This window comes from Schistocerca americana, chromosome 3, assembly GCF_021461395.2.
Source record: "Schistocerca americana isolate TAMUIC-IGC-003095 chromosome 3, iqSchAmer2.1, whole genome shotgun sequence".
Lineage (NCBI taxonomy): Eukaryota > Metazoa > Arthropoda > Insecta > Orthoptera > Acrididae > Schistocerca > Schistocerca americana.
In genome coordinates, this window is record NC_060121.1 from 814110564 (window position 1) to 814130583 (window position 20020).

Genomic DNA, 20020 nt, shown 5'->3' on the forward strand with positions numbered 1-20020 from the left:
TGATATTAGCGTATAAGTACGATATTGCTGTGCTTCTGTTTGTAGCCGGCCGGAGTGGCCGAGCGGTTCTGGGTGCTTCAGTCTGGAACCGCGCGACCGCTACGGTCGCAGGTTTGAATCCTGCCTCGGATAGGAATGTGTGTGATGTCCTTAGGTTAGTTAGGTTTAAGTAGTTCTAAGTCTAGGGGACTGATGACCTCAGATGTTAAGTCGCATAGTGCTCAGAGCCATTTGAACCATTTTTTCTGTTTGTAAGAAGTACGATGCATGCATGTCAGAAGGAACATTGCATAGTGCTTCTTACAAATACAAGCACTGCATTATAGTTCTCTACTTTTTATTTTAGTTCCTCTCTGTCTTAAGTTGTTCGAAAATTGCAAAGGTAATTTATCAGGAGCTTTTCGCTGTTATTTACAAAGTATCACCAACAGGTAGACAGTTTTCCTCTCTTTGGTTTTTATGGAATGAATGAGTTTTGTTTAGGTGTATAATATGAAAATGCATGTTATTTACTTACAATATTAAGAGCGTCTGGTGATGCTAAGAAAGCGGATCGCACATAGTGAATGAGGTTTTTAGTTTGCAGTTTCCTTCAGACAGAAAAATAAAAATACGTATGTTAGTTATCAAAAAAGAGACCTGTAGGGAGAGCTTTCCCGATCCCCGCCAGCCCTAGATCCACATCGGCTGAGCTGCCGTAATCCTCCTGGCGTTAGTCTAATGGAGAATTGGCAACACTGTACAACACATGGTTTGGTTCAGAATTATCCTGGTAAATTCACTCGAAATTTTCTTGTCATGTAGATTAAATATCTGAATTATTCTTACTTAAGGGATGACACAGAGATATTAGATTTATGTCACTGAATCCACCTGCTCAACAGAAAGAGCAGCTGTCTTCGCTATTTACGTCGCAAATTCTCTTCCTTGGGTATCAGTGGGGCAACAACAATGCGCTGTTTCCGCGCATATGTATGCTTGAGCAGTGGTAAAGTGTTCGCCCTTCAAATGAAGGAATGCATTTATTTTCGGGTAAAATCTCGCTGGAGACGACGAGATTTTTACCCCTTCTGTGAAAGAGTGACTATCGTTTAAGAAATACTAAAACTTCTCCCCCATAAGTTTTGTCGCTAACGTGATTCTGTACCCTTTGGATCTAAAGATGGAAAAGTTTTAGAATTGCAAACTTGTTAATGCATGTTGTCAATTGTAGTAACTGTAGCGGTGAATGATGAGATAACTGGGTTTAGTTATATATCCTACCCTACTTGCAAAAATTTTATACTTTTGTTATAGTCTATCCTGTAAAGTTACTTCCGTATCACTTTGGACTGAATGTAGGCACAGACCGTTTCGAAGCCTGAAGCGTGTATTATCCTGCTAATTCGTGACAATTTGGGATAGTACTTTGTTTTAGTGAAAAGACTTTTTTCGTAAGATTATCATGACCAGTTATACGTCATTTTTATTAGTACAGAGCGTACTAAGCAGCGTCTTCTCGTTATTTATTAAACTCAATAGGTAAGCACAAGAACTAAATGAATCTACAGCAATATAGTCTCCCCATATTGTCTAAAACTGTCTGACAATGTTCGGATGATTATTCGTCTTCACGTCTATACACAATATGTTGACAGCACTTCATCTCATTGCATGTTATGCTGTCTTAAAAGCCAGTTCAGCATGCGGTTCAGCATAACGATGAGGCGAGGGATCTCAGTAATTCCGTCACCAACTGTACCTGTACGTGCACCTACATACTCTTACGAACGTTATATAGAGGATGTCTGGGAAGTAGGGACGAATATAAAAGTAGTATACTACATACAAAATTTGTTGAAAATGTAATGTTTTATTTTTTTACAAACACATTAGGTAACTTCTCCGATTTATGCATGAAAAATTATATCCTCCATATGATCACCCAAGGCCGCTCGCCAACAAGCAGTGCGTTCATTGAAGTTCTCGATGAATCGTTCACAATCATCTGGTGGGATGCCGTTAACAACCCTTTCAATTTCATCCTTCAATTAGTATATAGTTTGTGGTTTGTTCACGTACACTTTTGATTTCACAAATCCCCACAAAGAATGTCACAAGGCATGAGAGCACATTATCTGGCAGGCGATTCCTGGTTGCCATACAAAGACATAATTTTTTTAGGAAACTTTTCATTCATCAGAGCAATCGTTCCACGGGATATGTGACATGTCGCACCATCCTGTTGAAGCAAAAAATCGTCTATTTCATCAGTAAGAGGGAAAAAACAGTCAGAAACCATGTTTCGGTAACGCTCGCCGTTCATAGTGACGGTAGCTCTTCCATCATTTTCGAAATAGTACGGGCCAGTTACTCCTCCTGCCCAGAAACCATGACACACAGTCGTGCGTTGTGGATGCATCTCATCTTCCCCAGCCTCTCGCGGATTTTCGTAACCCCAAATTCCGCAGTTCTGCTTGCTGACGTACCCACTGAGACGGAAGTGCGCCTCATATGAGAAAATTATTCTTTTTGTGAAGTTCTCGTTCTCAACTTGGCGAGCCAAGATCCATTGAGCAAATCGATGTCTCTTTCCACTATCTGCAGGCTTCAACTCGTGCGTAAGTTGAATCTTGTGCGCATGCATTTTCAGATCTTTTGAAAGTATTTCATGCAGTGAACTATGTGATAAATCCAATTGTTGAGCTCGTCTGCGAACCGATTTTCTGGGGCTTACACCCACATTGTCGACCACGACAGTAGTGTTTTCTTGTGTTCAAACGGAAAGCGTTTGTCCTGTTTTCTTAACTTTTGAAGCACAACCCGTGTCACAAACTTCCGGATCAACTTCCGAACTTATGATTTGGTTGGAGCAGCGTTACTTCCGAGTGTTACACGCAAGTCACGAAAGGTTGCTGTTGGACTTTCATTGTTGTTGTAATAAGTTTTAATCACTTGGATACGTTACTCAGTTGCCATCGGTTCCATGAGAAAAATAAACATCAAACAACAATGCTCACCATACAGAAGCTATCAGGATAGTAATGGAAAGGATCACAGATAACAGACATGGAAAAACCACGTCTGCCAACCGTACTACGACAAAATGGCGCAAAGTTCAAATTTGTCCTTGCTTGCCGGACACCCTTCAGCTGATTCTTTTTGTGAATAGGAAAGAAACCAAAACGCGCCTATGCATATGATTACGATTATTTTTTGCTAGCGGAAAGTGTGATGACTGCTGACCATGATTCGGACCACAGGGACATGAGCTTGTTGTCGGTGCTGTCCGGCACGACACGGCTTCACGAGGGCGGCACGCGACACAAGCTGCAGGCGGCCGTCGTCCACCCGGGCTACGACGGCGACACACTGCTGCACGACATATGCATCCTCAAGGTAGGCCTGCCCTGTGGCGTGATGTGCCCGCTACAGAATGCGCGCTGCTTCCGGAGCAATTAGCAAATCTGTGACAGAATAAAGGCAAGTTCATGCTTAATTTCGCGACGACGGCGATTTCATTATACGGTGTCTTTCTATGATGATCTTGAAGCGCAGATGTATCAGTTTGACATGAGAGACCCGGAACCAGAAACTAATGATGAGGAGAACACTGCAAATTACATAATCCAATTTCCCAGAAACTTCGCTCAGTGGAAGAGGGATCAAAGCAAACGAACATGTGTATCAGTTTTTCCGTAGACACCTGACTGAGAAAACGACGGGCAAATTTTTCGACGTAATTTATGTGCCGATTCAGAGGATAAGTTGTTCAGTCGCAGCGGTAGCAAAGTGGCTATCTTCGCGAATTCACAGTTTTGCGTCCCGTGTTCGAAGCCAGATTATTATTATTATTATTATTATTTGCTGTCATTCGTCTACATATGTTTTCCAGTGTCCTTATTCATCTACTAACTTTATTTCTCGTGAATGAATTTAAAAATGTAAAAGAACGAGAAAATTATACGAAATCATTTGCGGTGAAATTTCTGTAATGAATCTTGACTCATAATGAATTGTAAGCGCCAGTTTCCGGTAAAGTGATCCGTGATGCGTGGTTTGCCGAGAAATTATTGCCAATGCGTTAAATCTTCAGCAATGTTAACGATATTTCTTTCACGAGTGAGATTCATACGAAGAAATGTCACTGTGATTAACCTCCCTCCGATCGGTTGTAGTAGTGTTCGGAATTTCCGATCGGTATCATCGAAGAGAATGCCCTAAATCTTCCTCAAGAATAAACAAAGGAATAAAATATATGAATTAATAGAACAATTGATATAAGAATGAAATATGAGATACGAGAATTTAAAATGATTATAACCCCTAAAAACACCATAAACACATATAATATACACTACTGGCCATTAAAATTGCTACACCAAGAAGAAATGCATATGATAAACGGGTATTCATTGGATAAATATATTGTACTAGAACCGACATGTGATTACATTTTCACGCAATTTGGGTGCTTACATCCTGAGAAATCACTACCCAGAACAACCACCTCTGGCCATAATAATGGCCTTGATACGCCTGGGCATTGAATCAAACAGAGCTTGGATGGCGGGTACAGGTACAGCTGTCCGTGCAGCTTCAACACGATGCCACAGTTCATCAAGAGTAGTGACTGGCGTATGGTGACGAGCCAGTTGCTTGGCCACCTTTGACTAGACGCTTTCAATTGGTGCGAGATCTGGAGAATGTGCTGGCCAGGGCAGCAGTCGACCCATTTTCTGTATCCAGAAAGGCCCGTACAGGACCTGCAATATGCGGTCGTGCATTATCCTGCTGAAATGTAGGGTTTCGCAGAGATCGAATGAAGGGTAGAGCCACGGGTCGTAACATGTCTGAAATATAACGTCCACTGTTCAAAGTGCCGTCAGTGAGAACAAGAGGTGACCGAGGCGTGTAACCAATGACACCCCATACCATCACGCCGGGTGATACGCCAGTATGGCCATGACGAATACACGCTTCCAATGTGCGTTCACCGCGGCGTTGCCAAACACGGATGCGACCATCATGATGCTGTAAACAGGACCTGGATTCATCCGAAAAAATGACGTTTTGCCATTCGTGCACCCAGGTTCGTCGTTGATTACACCATCGCAGGCGCTCCTGTCTGTCATGCAGCGTCAAGGGTAACCGCAGCCATGGTCTTCGAGCTGATAGTCCATGCTGCTGCAAACGTCGTCGAACTGTTCGTGCAGATGGTTGTTGTTTTGCAAACGTCCCCATCTGTTGAGTCGGGGATCGAGACGTGGCTGCACGATCCGTTACAGCCATGCGGATAAGATGCCTGTCATGTCGACTGCTAGTGATACGAGGCCGGTGGGATCCAGCACGGCGTTCCGTATTACCCTCCTGAACCCACCGATTCCATATTCTGCTAACAGTCATTGGATCTCGACCAACGTGAGCAGCAATGTCGCGGTACGTTAAACCGCAATCTCGATAGGCTACAATCCGACCTTTATCAGTGTCGGAAAGTGATGGTACGCATTTCTCCTCCTTACACGAGACATCACAACAACGTTTCAGCAGGCAACGCCGGTCAACTGCTGTTTGTGTATGAGAAATCGGTTGAAAACTTTCCTCATGTCAGCACGTTGTAGCGTCGCCACCGGCACCAACCTTGTGTGAATGCTCTGAAAAGCTAATCATTTTCATATCACAGCATTTTCTTCCTGTCGGTTAAATTTCGCGTCTGTAGCACGTCATCTTCGTTGTGTAGCAATTTTAATGGCTGGTAGTGTATGATAAATGTGACAGTTATCGTGAAACCATGTAGTAATTTTACAATTAATATAATGACCTTGTATCCCCTGACTTAATAAGAAACTTTCGCTTAGTAAACTTGTACGGACATGCGTAGATTAATGAAAAAACTGAAATAAATGACACAGGAATCGGGTTTCGAACACGGGGCGCAGAAAGTGAGATGCCGCGACGATATCCCCTATGTCATCATTTCGCCGGGTATTAACGTGCTCTAAAAGGTATCTAAATTAAGTCAAAATCTTTTCTAAGAAAGAGTGAAGTATCTACGGATTAGCGGAGACACGTGTTCGCTTATTTTGACTCCTCTTCAACTGAGTGAAGTTTCTCGGAAGTTTGGTAATGTCACTTGCCGTGTTTTCCTCCTGAGTCAAAATTCACGAAATTTGTTCTAGGATAACTCCGTCTCTCGAAAACTTGAATCTACGAATAGTTTTTTGAAAGTGATGTAAACTGATTTATTATCTACATATGTAGGAGTTCCAGCAATCAGGGTACACATGCCGTCCCATTACGCAGCAAGACTGGCACACCGTCAGGAGATAGTTGGGGAGAGTGTTGCACCTAGGAACAAATCATGTTTACTGGTTGATGTTTCAGTCTAGCGAAAGATTTCACATTCACATTTAGGGACACACACTATAGACATCATAAGCAGTTTCCAGTATTTTCTACTGTTTTTGCTGTTCTGAGAAACGGGGTTGTGTTTTGTGCAGCGTTTATAAATATTACGAGTTCTACATACTCTGAGGTGACAAGTCATGGGATAGCGATACGCAAATATACAGATGGCGGTAGTATCGCGCACACAAGCTATAAAATTGCAGCGCACAGGCCGAGCTGTCATTTGTCCTGAAGTGATTCGTGTGAAAAAGTTTCAGACGCGATTATAGCCACATGACTGGAATTAACAGACTTTGAACACGGAATGTAGGTGGAGCTAGACGCATGGGACATCCCATTTCGGAAATCGTTACGAGAATTCAATATTCCGAGATCCACAGTGTCAAGAATGAGCCATGAATACCACATTTGAGGCATTACGTCTCACCACGAACAACGGCCTTAACGAGCGAGAGCAGCGGCCTCTCACTTAATAAGCGAGAGCAGCGACGTTTTCGTGGAGTTACCTGTTCCGACAGACAAGCAACACTGAGTGAAATAGCCACAGAAATCAATGTCGACGTACGACGAACGTATCCGCTAGGACGGAGCGGCGAAAGTTGGCTATGGCAGCAGACGACCGACGCGAGTGCCTTTGCTAACAGCACGACATCGCCTGCATCGCCTCTCCTGGACTCGTGACCATATCGGTTAGAGACTGGACGACAGGAAAACCGTGTTCTGGTCAGATGAGCCTCGATTTCAGTCAGTAAGAGCTGATGGAAAGGTTCGAGTGGGTCGCAAACCTCGCGAAGCCATGGACCCGAACTGTCAACAAGGCACTGTGGCTAGGCTTACTCTCTTACTATGTAGGACTGGGTTGGGTTGTTTGTGGGAAGAGACCAAACAGCGAGGTCATCGGTCTCATCGGATTAGGGAAGGATGGGGAAGGAAGTCGGCCGTGCCCTTTCAAAGGAACCATCCCAGCACTTGCCTGGAGCGATTTAGGGAAATCACTGAAAACCTAAATCAGGATAGCCGGGCGCGGGATTGAACCGTCGTCCTCCTGAATGCGAGTCCAGTGTGCTAACCACTGCGCCACCTCGCTCGGTTGGCACTGATGGCGTGCGCTGTGTTTACATGGAACTGACTGGGTCTACTGGTCCAATTGAACCGATCATTGACTAGAAATGGTTATGTTCGCCTACTTGGAGACCGTTTGCAGCCATTCATCGACTTCATGTACCCGAACAAAGACGGAGTTTTTGTGAATGACAATGCGCAATGTCATCGGACCGCAATTGTTCGCAATTGGTTTGAAGAACATTCTGCAGAGTTCAAGGGAGTGATTTGGCCACACAAATCGCCCAACATGAATGCCATCGAACATTTATAGATCGTAATCGAGAGGTCAGCTCGGGCAAATAATACTGCACCAGCAACACTTCAGCAATTATGGACGGCTATAGAGGCAGCAGGGCTAAATATTTCTGCAGGGGCCATCGAACTACTAGTTGAATCTCTGCCACGCTGAGTTCCCGCACTAGGCGGGGGAAAAGAATGTCTGACACGTCATTAGGAGGTATCCCACGAATTTTGTCACCTCGGTATATTTAAGCGCTGTGCAGGGGCGGTGGCCAAGGGGGGGGGGGGGCTATGGGGGCTATAGCGCCCCCCCTACCCAAATGGAGTATCATATTACATTGTATTACATTGGATAAAATGACATCAGAAATCAGCGAATAAATTACTTCAACAGATTCAATCATTTTTTTGTAATTATGTAGCAATATAGGTTGCAATCTATTTCAAATACATTTTAACAAAAGAATAATAGCGGCAAATAACTTACTATCTAAACCAATAAATATCATTTAACTTAAAATGGGCGTCTTATTATTTATTAATATACACTGGATGTATACTAATGTATTAGACCCCTTACAATAATCAAGAAAGCTAAACATGCCGGGTATGCCTACCAACACTTAAATTGCTGACTCCAGACAAAAACTTCGGAATCGCCGGACATCTGGATCAAATCCTACTGTTTTCTCGGGCATACACATTCTGTAGACACGTTTTTACCCTGAACTCCAAAACAGTTACCAAAAACTACTTTAAGCTACACCAAATTTTACCAATTTGTCGGTGGAGGACCCCAACTCTCCTTTTGTTAACCGATATTCCATTCCCCCAACCCCCCCCCCCCCTGCCCCGTCCCAAACATTAGCCACCCCCCACCCCCTTGACCGATTTCTAGCATCGCCCCTGGTGCTGTATACTATATGAAATCTATTTGAGAATTCTGTTAATTCTTCAGTTATAGAGTTTTATACTCAGTAAAATTCTGTGTATTTTTAAAAGCAGTTACATAACGTGTGGGCGGTTAAACCACATTCCTTCAGTCGTGTACCACCTTGTAGCTCGAAATAGAAGCTATTTTCCCATGGAACACTTGATATTAGAAAATGAACTGAACTGATTTAATGTTTTAACAACATTCCCTGCCTCTAAACAGGAAAACTTTGTTACTTGCCAGTGGCATCTATTTCAAAATGTTTGTAGCTTGTAATTGGATCTTAATCATGCTTCTTCTTATTTTGTTTCACTTACTGATTATCAGCGTGCAGTAGAGTAATAATGTAACATATAAACTGCCAAATACAGTACTGACAATATTTTCTCCATTGCAACACGTTTATATTTTAATAGTATACTCGTAGTTTTTCCTAGATATTTGACCATGTTGTACCTCGGAACTGTTTTTCACATATGAAAAAACCTTACTTTTCCAGAGTAATTTTCGTATTTTCAGGATTGCAGCAAACATAAAGTGAACTCTTTTCAAAATGGAATAAGAAATCATATTAAACTTTTATTACAGGACTGGCTACAGGTGAAAGTCTGAGAAGCGTTCCAATGTTCAACTCACTCCCCTACACCTTTGGGGTCTCCGCAGACATAGTTCTGCTGCGGTATTTGTACCAGGGGCTTCACAGTGTGCGACTGAAATGGGCCTGCAACTGGAGACGTACTCTAAATGTGAAGAACGCTCGACAATACGAATTTTGTGGGCAAAATCTCTAAATACCACACAGGTTCACCGTGAAATGCTGTTGGTATTAGGGTTCAAAGGCAATGCCACGTCCAGCCATCGTGAAATGGTGTCAATAAACTGACCAAGGCCACACAGAAGTGGACGATGCAGACCGCAAAGAAAGGACACCGACATCAACCACAGACGAAAATGTCCAGGCAATCGAGCAGATATGTATCTCAATAGGCAGTCCTCACCCATCATTCGAGATCGTCTGCAGTATCGGAAATGGTGTTCGCTGGATTTGGCGGTCACCGACACCTGCACACAAAGGCGCCAGATTTATGGTGTCTCTGGACTTCCTTCAACATTAGAAGGCAATCATTTCCTGATCCACATCATTAAGGACGATGAGATAGGGTTCCATTATTTCACGCCTGCAAGACGAAGACAGTCTCTATGTGGAACAAATATAAAGCGGCGCCTTCAGAGAGGACGGTCATGACCACCGTTTTCTTTTACTGTGAAGGAGATGTGTACACAGATTTTTATGTCAAAAAGCACAACCATCAGTACTGATTCTTACTGTGCAACACTACCGTCGCTGAGCGAGGACATAAAGAAGAGGCGTGGAAAATTAAGCAAAGGCATTGTTCTCTTGCACGACAATGCAAGGACCCACGCGGCGCGCGCAAAACAACCGTTACTTCATCGTTTTAGACGAGAAGTTTGGGAGCGACCGCCATACACTCGAGCTCTTGCACCGAAAGAATTCCATCTCTTCGGCAAGCTAGAAGAACACCTTTGGGGGGATGGGGGGGGGGGGGGAGGAATATTCCAACGACGTTCACACAACGATTCTCAAATGGCCCCGTGACCAGCGAACGGATTTCTGTCGTCGAGGATTTGAACGATTCGTAGAACGTTCCGACCGTTGTTTTGCAGATGCAGAGAGTTGTGATCAAAAGTATCCGGACACCCACAACAACATACGTTTTTCATATTAGGTGCATTGTGCTGACACCTACTGCCAGGTACTCCACATCAGCAACCTCAGTAGTCATTAGACATCGAGAGAGAGCAGAATCGAGCGCTGCGCGGAACTCACGGACTTCGAACGTCGTCAGGTGATTCGGCGTCACTTGGGTCATACGTCTGTACGCGAGATTTCCACACTCCTAAACACCCCTAGCTCCACTGTTTCCGATGTGATAGTGAAGTGGGAACGTGAAGGGACACGTATAGCACAAAAGCGTATAGGCCGACCTCGTCTGTTGACTGACAGAGATCGCCGACAGTTGAAGAGGGTCGTAATGTGTAATAGCGAGATCAGACCATCACACAGGAATTCCAAACTCCACCAGGATCCACTGCAAGCACTATGACAGTCAGGAGGGAGGTGAGAAAACTTGGATTTCATGGTCGAACGGCTGCTCATAAGCCACACATCACGTTGGTAAATGCCAAACGACGCCTCGCTTGGTGCAAGGAGCATAAACATTGGAAAATTGAACAGTGGAAAAAAGTTGTGTGGAGTGACGAAGCTCGGTACACAATGTGGCGATCCGATGGCAAGTTGCGGGTATGGCGAATGCCCGGTGAACGTCATCTGCCAGCGTGTGGAGTGCTAACAGCAAAATTCGGAGGCAGTGGTGTTATGGTGTGATCGTATTTTTGAGGTAGGGGGCTTGCACCCCTTGTTGTTTTTCGTGGCACTATCACAGCATAGGTCAACGTTGGTGTTTTAAGTACCTTCTTGCTTCCCACTGTTGAAGAGAAATTGGAGGTTGCGATTGCATCTTTCAAAGCGATCGAGCACCGGTTCATAATGCACGGCCTGAGGCGGAGTGGTTACACGAAAATAACATCCCTGTAATGGACTGGCCTGCACAGAGTCCTGACCTGAATCCTATAGAACACCTTTGGGATGTTTTCGAACACGACTTCGTGCCGGGCCTCACCGTCCGACATCGATACCTCTCCTCAGTGCGGGCTTCATCCATACTTCATTGAATGCTCAGTATTCAATGAACTGTGGATGAAGCCCGATCAACAAGCATTACATGCATTGATCAAAAATGATAGTGCATTGAGAATGGCTAGTTTCTAGCTGAAATCTAGATCTGCCAATAAAATTTAAAAAGGACAACTGATAGCTGAAATCTATTATTTAGAAGGCAATATAACAGGCGCTGAGTGCAACAGCCTTCTGAATGGAAGGTAACCTGATGATATCATTCAAGTGCTATGTTACTTACGTAGGATCATCCTAATAGTCCACAGAAAGTAATTTATTCTGCGGGTATACGATAAAAATTCACTAAACGTACGCTCGAAATATGCAACCAAAAAAAAAAAAAAAAAAAAAGAAAAGAAAAAGGTTCAAATGACTCTACGCACTATGGGACTTAACATCTGAGGTCATCAGTCCCCTAGACTTAGAACTACGCAAACCTAAATAACCTAAGGCATCATACACATCCATGCCCGAGGCAGAATTCGAAACTGACCGTAGCGGTCTTGTGGCTACAGAATGAAGCGCCTAGAACCGCACGGCTACACCGGCCGGCGGTTTGCAACACACTAGTGACGGAGGACAAGTGCTTCCGACCGATATACATAAGTTTACGGCCTGAAACCCTCACTTTTCGAACTTCAGAATTATGATATAACAAGCAGGCAAGGAGGATAACATAACTGTATGATACTGCAGTTCCGTGTTTGTAAGAAGTAGGATGCAATGTTCCTACGGCACTCTGGCCGCTAGAGCCGTTATGTAATACAGGAAATATATTAGCAGTTGAGAATACGGGCAACCACTAACTGCAGAAAAAAATTAAGACATCGAAAATTTGTGTTACACCAAGACTCGAACACGAATCTCCCGCCTGTCGCAAGCGGTCGCTCTACCTTTGTGTTACTGGCGCACGCTGCACAACTCGATCCTAACTGGGAGTCGCTTGCAAATGTTGCTCGTAAACCACCAAAGTCGACTAATTAACACAATAATTAGGAAACCTTACACCACCAGAAATGATCATAGGGGCCCCGTCGTCGCCCGAGCGTCATTAATCTGCACTCGCGCACTTACTGTAATTCCCGCACAGGGTAGACATTTTAATCTAAAGTCACCAGCCTCAAGTCGACGGATAAATACGATATTGCAATGCCTGCGCTTGTATAAAGCACAATGCAATGTCTCTTAGTAAATGCTTGCATGCCCAAAGGAACAGGCACTGCGGACACTACAGCCGTTGTGAAATATACACTCCTGGAAATGGAAAAAAGAACACATTGACACCGGTGTGTCAGACCCACCATACTTGCTCCGGACACTGCGAGAGGGCTGTACAAGCAATGATCACACGCACGGCACAGCGGACACACCAGGAACCGCGGTGTTGGCCGTCGAATGGCGCTAGCTGCGCAGCATTTGTGCACCGCCGCCGTCAGTGTCAGCCAGTTTGCCGTGGCATACGGAGCTCCATCGCAGTCTTTAACACTGGCAGCATGCCCCGACAGCGTGGACGTGAACCGTATGTGCAGTTGACGGACTTTGAGCGAGGGCGTATAGTGGGCATGTGGGAGGCCGGGTGGACGTACCGCCGAATTGCTCAACACGTGGGGCGTGAGGTCTCCACAGTACATCGATGTTGTCGCCAGTGGTCGGCGGAAGGTGCACGTGCCCGTCGACCTGGGACCGGACCGCAGCGACGCACGGATGCACGCCAAGACCGTAGGATCCTACGCAGTACCGTAGGGGACCGCACCGCCACTTCCCAGCAAATTAGGGACACTGTTGCTCCTGGGGTATCGGCGAGGACCATTCGCAACCGTCTCCATGAAGCTGGGCTACGGTCCCGCACACCGTTAGGCCGTCTTCCGCTCACGCCCCAACATCGTGCAGCCCGCCTCCAGTGGTGTCGCGACAGGCGTGAATGGAGGGACGAATGGAGACGTGTCGTCTTCAGCGATGAGAGTCGCTTCTGCCTTGGTGCCAATGATGGTCGTATGCGTGTTTGCCGCCGTGCAGGTGAGCGCCACAATCAGGACTGCATACGACCGAGGCACACAGGGCCAACACCCGGCATCATGGTGTGGGGAGCGATCTCCTACACTGGCCGTACACCACTGGTGATCGTCGAGGGGACACTGAATAGTGCACGGTACATCCAAACCGTCATCGAACCCATCGTTTTACCATTCCTAGACCGGCAAGGGAACTTGCTGTTCCAACAGGACAATGCACGTCCGCATGTATCCCGTGCCAGCCAACGTGCTCTAGAAGGTGTACGTCAACTACCCTGGCCAGCAAGATCTCCGGATCTGTCCCCCATTGAGCATGTTTGGGACTGGATGAAGCGTCGTCTCACGCGGTCTGCACGTCCAGCACGAACGCTGGTCCAACTGAGGCGCCAGGTGGAAATGGCATGGCAAGCCGTTCCACAGGACTACATCCAGCATCTCTACGATCGTCTCCATGGGAGAATAGCAGCCTGCATTGCTGCGAAAAGTGGATATACACTGTACTAGTGCCGACATTGTGCATGCTCTGTTGCCTGTGTCTATGTGCCTGTGGTTCTGTCAGTGTGATCATGTGATGTATCTGACCCCAGGAATGTGTCAATAAAGTTTCCCCTTCCTGGGACAATGAATTCACGGTGTTCTTATTTCAATTTCCAGGAGTGTAGTTAACGTATTCTCGAATACGGGTAACCTCCAACTGTAGAATGGGATGACGACATTGAAATTTTATACTGGAGCAGGACACGACCCCAGATTTCCCGCATGTCGCGAGCGGTAGCCTTAATGATTTCGGATATCCCTGAATGCGGACATGTCCGAAAGAAAGTTTCATCGTGGTTCATACAAACACAGGCATTGCAATATGTTATTTATCCGCCGATACCAGGCAACAGGCTGATACCAGGTTTCGATTAAACTGTCTGTCCCGCACGGGAATTATAGTAAGTGTACGTTTGTAGGTTAAGGACGCATGGACGTCGACATTGGAAATTTGCGTCTGGCTGTAAAACGTGTACGGGTAACCGAAATGGTTAAGCCTACTGCTCACGACAAGTGGAAAATCCGGGTTCGAGTCCTGGTCCGGCACAAATTTTCAATATCGTCATTCCAGTCTAAAGTTGGAGGTTGCCTATATTCGCCACGTCCGCCCCTGTTAGCTGACTGGTCAGCGCGATGCAATGCTATGGCTTACGGCCTGGGTTCGATTCCCGGCTGGGTCGGAGATTTTCTCCGCTCGGGTACTGGGCGTTGTGTTGTCCTTATAATCATCATTTTGTCCCCATCGACACGAAAGTCACCGAAGTGGCGTCAACTCGAAAGACTTGCACCAGGCGAACGGTCTACCCGACGGGAGGCCCTAGACATATGGCATTTCCATTTATATTCGCAACTGCAGACACATTTCCTGTATAACACAACTGTCTCTGTGGGCATACTGTAGCGCTCCTCACTGTAAACAAACGTCCCGCGATCGCCTGTCTGTGGTCCCTCATGACGAATTCGCAGCAGTCTTACTCGCAATTGTTTTCATACGACGAGACTTAAAATTTTAATTCTTTACTTACCTTATTACCATTCCTCAATAAAAAAAAAAAAGAAAAATCGGTTCAAGTGAGTCTGAGCACTATGGGACTTAACATCTGAGATCATCAGTCCCCTAGAACTTAGAGCTACTTAAACCTAACTAACCTTAGGACATCACACACATCCATGCCCGAGGAAGGATTCGAACCTGCGACCGTAGCGGTCGCGCCGTTCCAGACTGTAGCGCCCAGAACCGCTCGGCCACCTCGGCCGGCTATTACCATTCCTATTCCCACCAATTTCGATTCGCAAAAAAAAATACAATTTAAAAAAAATACTAAGTGTATTTCAAATTCGAACACAGGTTCTTCGCTTGCCAGTCAAATGGCCTGGTCGCCACGCCATTTGTGCTTGCCTTCGACAGCGATGTCTTAGCGGTACATAAGAGCAGTCGTGAAAGTTTCTTTTTTCGATTTCTACGAAAATTCTAACGCCGTATATGTTGATGACAATTGCTCAGTTTCCAACTATCTATCGATGCCGTCAAATTTGAGTCGATTGCGTGTCTTGAGCTTTAGGGACGATTTTTTTTTAAAAAACGATGGGGTATTGAGCCAAAATATCTTGGAGCGTCTTAGCGGTACATAAGAGCAGTCGCGAAAGTTTCTTTTTTCGATTTCTACGAAAATTCTAACGCCGTATATGTTGATGACAATTGCTCAGTTTCCAACTATCTATCGATGCCGACAAATTTGAGTCGATTGTGTGTCTTGAGCTTTAGGGACGATTTTTTAAAAAAACGAGGGGGTATTGAGCCAAAATATCTTGGAGTCTTTCATTTCAGGGTGTACACAAGCGCCTGCCAAATATGAGACGAGCAGGTCAGCTATGTCCGAGGCCTTCCCCTTGTCAATCTTGTGATGCCAAATGAGGAGTTACTCGTAGCAGATCCAAGGTCAAGAAAATCGACAACGGCCGGGAGAGCGTTGTGCTGTCCCATGTCCCTCGTACCTCATCCGCATGATGCCATACGGTAGAAGATGACATAGAGATCGCTAGATCCTGATTGTCCCGTCCGGGCCAGAATGTGGAGTTTTGCTTTTGCATGACAGTATTTGGAAGAGTGTTTTCCCGTGTGGTGTGGGCGGACTGGAGAAGTTTGTTCATCGTGTGTACACTCGAGTCTAAATGTGGGTTTCAGGTTCAGCAATCTACTGTTGGTATGCTCTTCACACGGCGTAAAATTCATGAAAATAGCCCATTGTTCATCGCTTTCATCAGCCTAAATAAGCAGGGAGGGACTGTTTACTTTATTAGTGAAGATAGCGTGTCTTCCAGAATTCCTGAGGATTGTCAGGGATTTTCATTACGACATGGAGGGTGCTTAATATTTGGTGGAAACACATCTGATTTGTTTTTTGTACAAAGAGGAGTTCGCCAAAGATGTTTACTGACTCATTCCTTATTTGGTATATGCTTCTCGCTACTTCTAAGGGGTAGCTTTGAGCGAAACAGACCAAAGAATCCATCTAAATACCAAGTTAACACCAAACTTAGTACACTCGCTACTCAGATCCAAGCGCTGCCATGAGGACTTACTTGCAAACAACCTTATATTCGCTGCCGATGCAGTACCCATAGCACGTACACAAAACGACCGTAGCACTCCGTATTCAGGCCACTAGTGGCCCATCGGGAACATCCGACCTCCGTGTCATCCTCAGATGAGGATGCGGATAGGAGGGGCGCGTGGTCAGCACACCGCTCTCCCGGTCGTTATGATGGTTTTCTGTGACCGGAGCCGCCACTATTCGGTCGAGTAACTCCTCAATTGGCATCACGAGGCTGAGTGCACCCAGAAAAATGGCAACAGCACATGGCGGCCCGGATGGTAACCCATCCAACTGCCGGCCACGCCCGACAGCGGTTAACTGCGGTGATCTGACGGGAACCGGTGTATCCGGTGTATCTCCAGCCCGCCCACACCACACGGGAAAACACTCTTCCAAATACTGTCATGCAAAAGCAAAACTCCACCTTCTGGCCCGGACGGGACAATCAGGATCTAGCGATCTCTATGTCATCTTCTACCGTATGGCATCATGCAAGGCCGCTGCCCACAAAACGACCTTAGAAGCTTGTAAATAAATTTGCTACGGCGTAGAGGCTCTTCTCTGTCCCTTTTACTGTATAGAAGACCGTGACTATGGTGCAAGGACACCCGGATTTGCCTGTCACAACAAGAAGCGATAGTGTAGCCCCCTGTTAAATGTCGTCGAGAAATTCTGTTACCTCCGCTCGTTAGTTCAAAATGGCTCTGAACACTATGGGACTTAACAGCTATGGTCATCAGTCCCCTAGAACATAGAACTACTTAAACCTAACCAACCTAAGGACATCACACAACACCCAGTCATCACGCTCGTTAGTGCCAGAAGCTCAGCACAAGAGTATGGGACAACAAACTCCTTACGTTGACAGCAAAAGACACTCGTTTATGAAGGTGGTGTCCTAAGCAACCTCTTTTATGGAGCTAAGATTTAGATATAATATGCTAAGCAAGAACGTAAGTGCAACAACTTTCGTCTGCGGTGCTCACGCAATATTCTGGGCATAACATGGAGGGATCACGTGGCAAACGAGATGGTCCTGAATACCGTGAAGCAACCGAGCATCACCGCCACTCTAAAGGAACTTTCCCTGCGTTGGCTGGGACACTAACACTGTATGGACCACGCCCCTCTTCCCTGACACACACTGATCACTGGGATGGCACTTGCCAAGAGACCGCCAGGAAGACTTGCACTGCGCTTTAAAGATTGCGCCAGTTGTGACATAAATGTATTTAGTATTGACTGCTAGAAGTGGAAGGAGCTCGCCGAAGACTGTAGCAGGTGGAGAAAACGGGCCAAGAACGGCAGTAAGTTTCAAACGGAATCTTCAGCTACAACGTAGCTATGAAACGAGTGGGTATATACATGGCTCCGACGAACCCGTGTTTCGAGGAGACACACACTTGCCTAATCTGTGGGAGCCAAGCAGCCTCTCGCATCGGACTCCTGTGTTACCAACGGAAGTGTCTGCGTGATGCTACGTGAATCGTCCATAGGAAAGTATAGGTCAATGGTACGATGATTGCGCGCCAGTCGCTTTTGCTTCAGAATTTTATTTACAGACACCAGGGAGGGCCCCTCCTATCATGGACTGTGCCACTAGCTTCATATCTATTCAGCGTTTTTTCAACTATTCTTCTACAGTAGATTCATATTTCCTCTTCATGCTCTTACCCAGAGTTAAATGTTTCCAGTTTCTCTTTGAGATATGTTGTCACCCTTTTTTTATCTAGTTTACTGAAAATATAAATATTTCTGCTTGTTTTAGGTGCCTTTTGTATTTTGGTAACCATAGTCGTAAAGCAGTTTAAGAGGAGGAGGAGTGTCCTGCAAACAAGCTGTTCGCAGCTACTCTACATAAATAAAAATGTAAATGTTGGTTTTGTAGGTAGTTTTCTTTTATTATGAATTTAAAACTGAATGAAACTGGATATATTGAGATTCGTTTTTTTTATCATCTGCACAATTCATAATTATGACAAAAATACTTCATTCTGAATATTATTACATAAACGCACCCTGTGGCAACATACCGGTAAAAAGTTACTTGTGGCAACATGTGCGAATGCAAATCTGTTCATCTGACATGGGGTTGGGGGAAAAACCGAAAATAAATCGTAGAAGTACTGAGTGATCGCCGTTAAATGAGTTAGTAAATGATAGAATTACTGAAGGAACACACAGAACTTTGGAAGATAGTATCTCACACTTGTTGTGGAATTTGGAAGACAGAGTTTCATGATTTGCAAGATAACTCGTTAGGGCCAACCTCTAAGACGTTGAAAGTTGTAAATTGATTTGACTTTCCCCACATCTCACGCAGAACCTGCTCGGTAGCATCATATTGTAGCTGTTGCTGGCAGAAATACTGTGACCTCAATCTGTGGCAGCACCAGCGTCCTACCTTCAAAGATGGTGTCATAAGTTGAAGATCTGTGATGAAGATCTAAGTAGAAGTCTTGCAAGAAAGCTCTGCGAGACGACCAGGAGGAGAAAAGAGTAAGATGAACTGTGTATTTACTGTGCGACGACGTCCGTCAAGGAGGCTTCGCTTTACCGCATTTTTCGTTACAAGCTAGACTGATGGGCTGGATTCTATTTCTTGCGATCACCGACCGCTAAAAATATGTCTCTGAGAGTGCAGGTCCCCTTACCTGGGCTATGTTTAACTTACTTAACCAATTAAATTCTTCCTAATACTTTCCTTACAAAAAAAGTCGTTCCTCGCTATTTCTGTCTCTTTCTGCATCCTACAAAGGAGGTTGCTTTTGGCATTGCTATGCTCGGTCACTCTGGGAAAAGCTCCAGATGAACCAATGACCGTCTTTCTTAAGTTCTTAAAAAAAAATTCTGGTGTAAAAGTAGCACATTCAGCGCCATCACACGTTTTTCAAAGACTGGGGGCTTCCTTTTCACCTGCCCGATAGCACTCTCCGGTATCCATCCAAAAAGCCGTGTCTATGTTCTTCAGACAACAGCCCTTTCTGCTAAAGGTTCTCCTCACTCCATCTCATAAAAAAGTCTCGCATGTGGTTGCTACAGGAAGCTCTTTCACTTGCAGGATTCACACCGCAGCTCCCCAGGCCGTCAGAGAAAGCTCTGAGAGCCCTCAGACATAGTGTGACCACCACCCGTCATGGTCCCTCCACAGAAGAAGTGCAACGGGCAGCCGGCCGTCCCGGCGTTCGGTTCACTGGTCGCGTCGTACATTTTGCTTCCATAACATTTCCTCACTTCCAAATAGCATGCAAGTCCATTTTTATATTGCTGAAAGTAACGTTTACTCATATATTTCAGATCACACGGCGAAGGTGGGTCGCTCATTTGAATATTGTGAATTTGCATATGTTGCGGGTCTACTCCGAAAAATGATCCCACAATAGTTTGTTCCAAATCGTTCAGAATCGTTTATCTTTGAAAGTTATTCACAAACCGCTTTGAAATTTTGATG

General features: G+C 45.3%; 1 protein-coding gene across 1 annotated transcript in view; it reads left to right on the forward strand.

Annotated features, from left to right (window-relative positions):
• Window positions 1-3213: 3213 nt before the first annotated feature.
• The window catches only part of LOC124606418 (mite allergen Der f 3-like), an 80384-nt gene continuing 63577 nt past the window's right edge, over window positions 3214-20020 (forward strand). Inside the window, exon 1 of the mRNA XM_047138399.1 lies at window positions 3214-3378. Within this exon, the coding sequence (XP_046994355.1) occupies window positions 3214-3378 (165 nt within the window). The remainder of the gene's footprint in view (window positions 3379-20020) is intronic.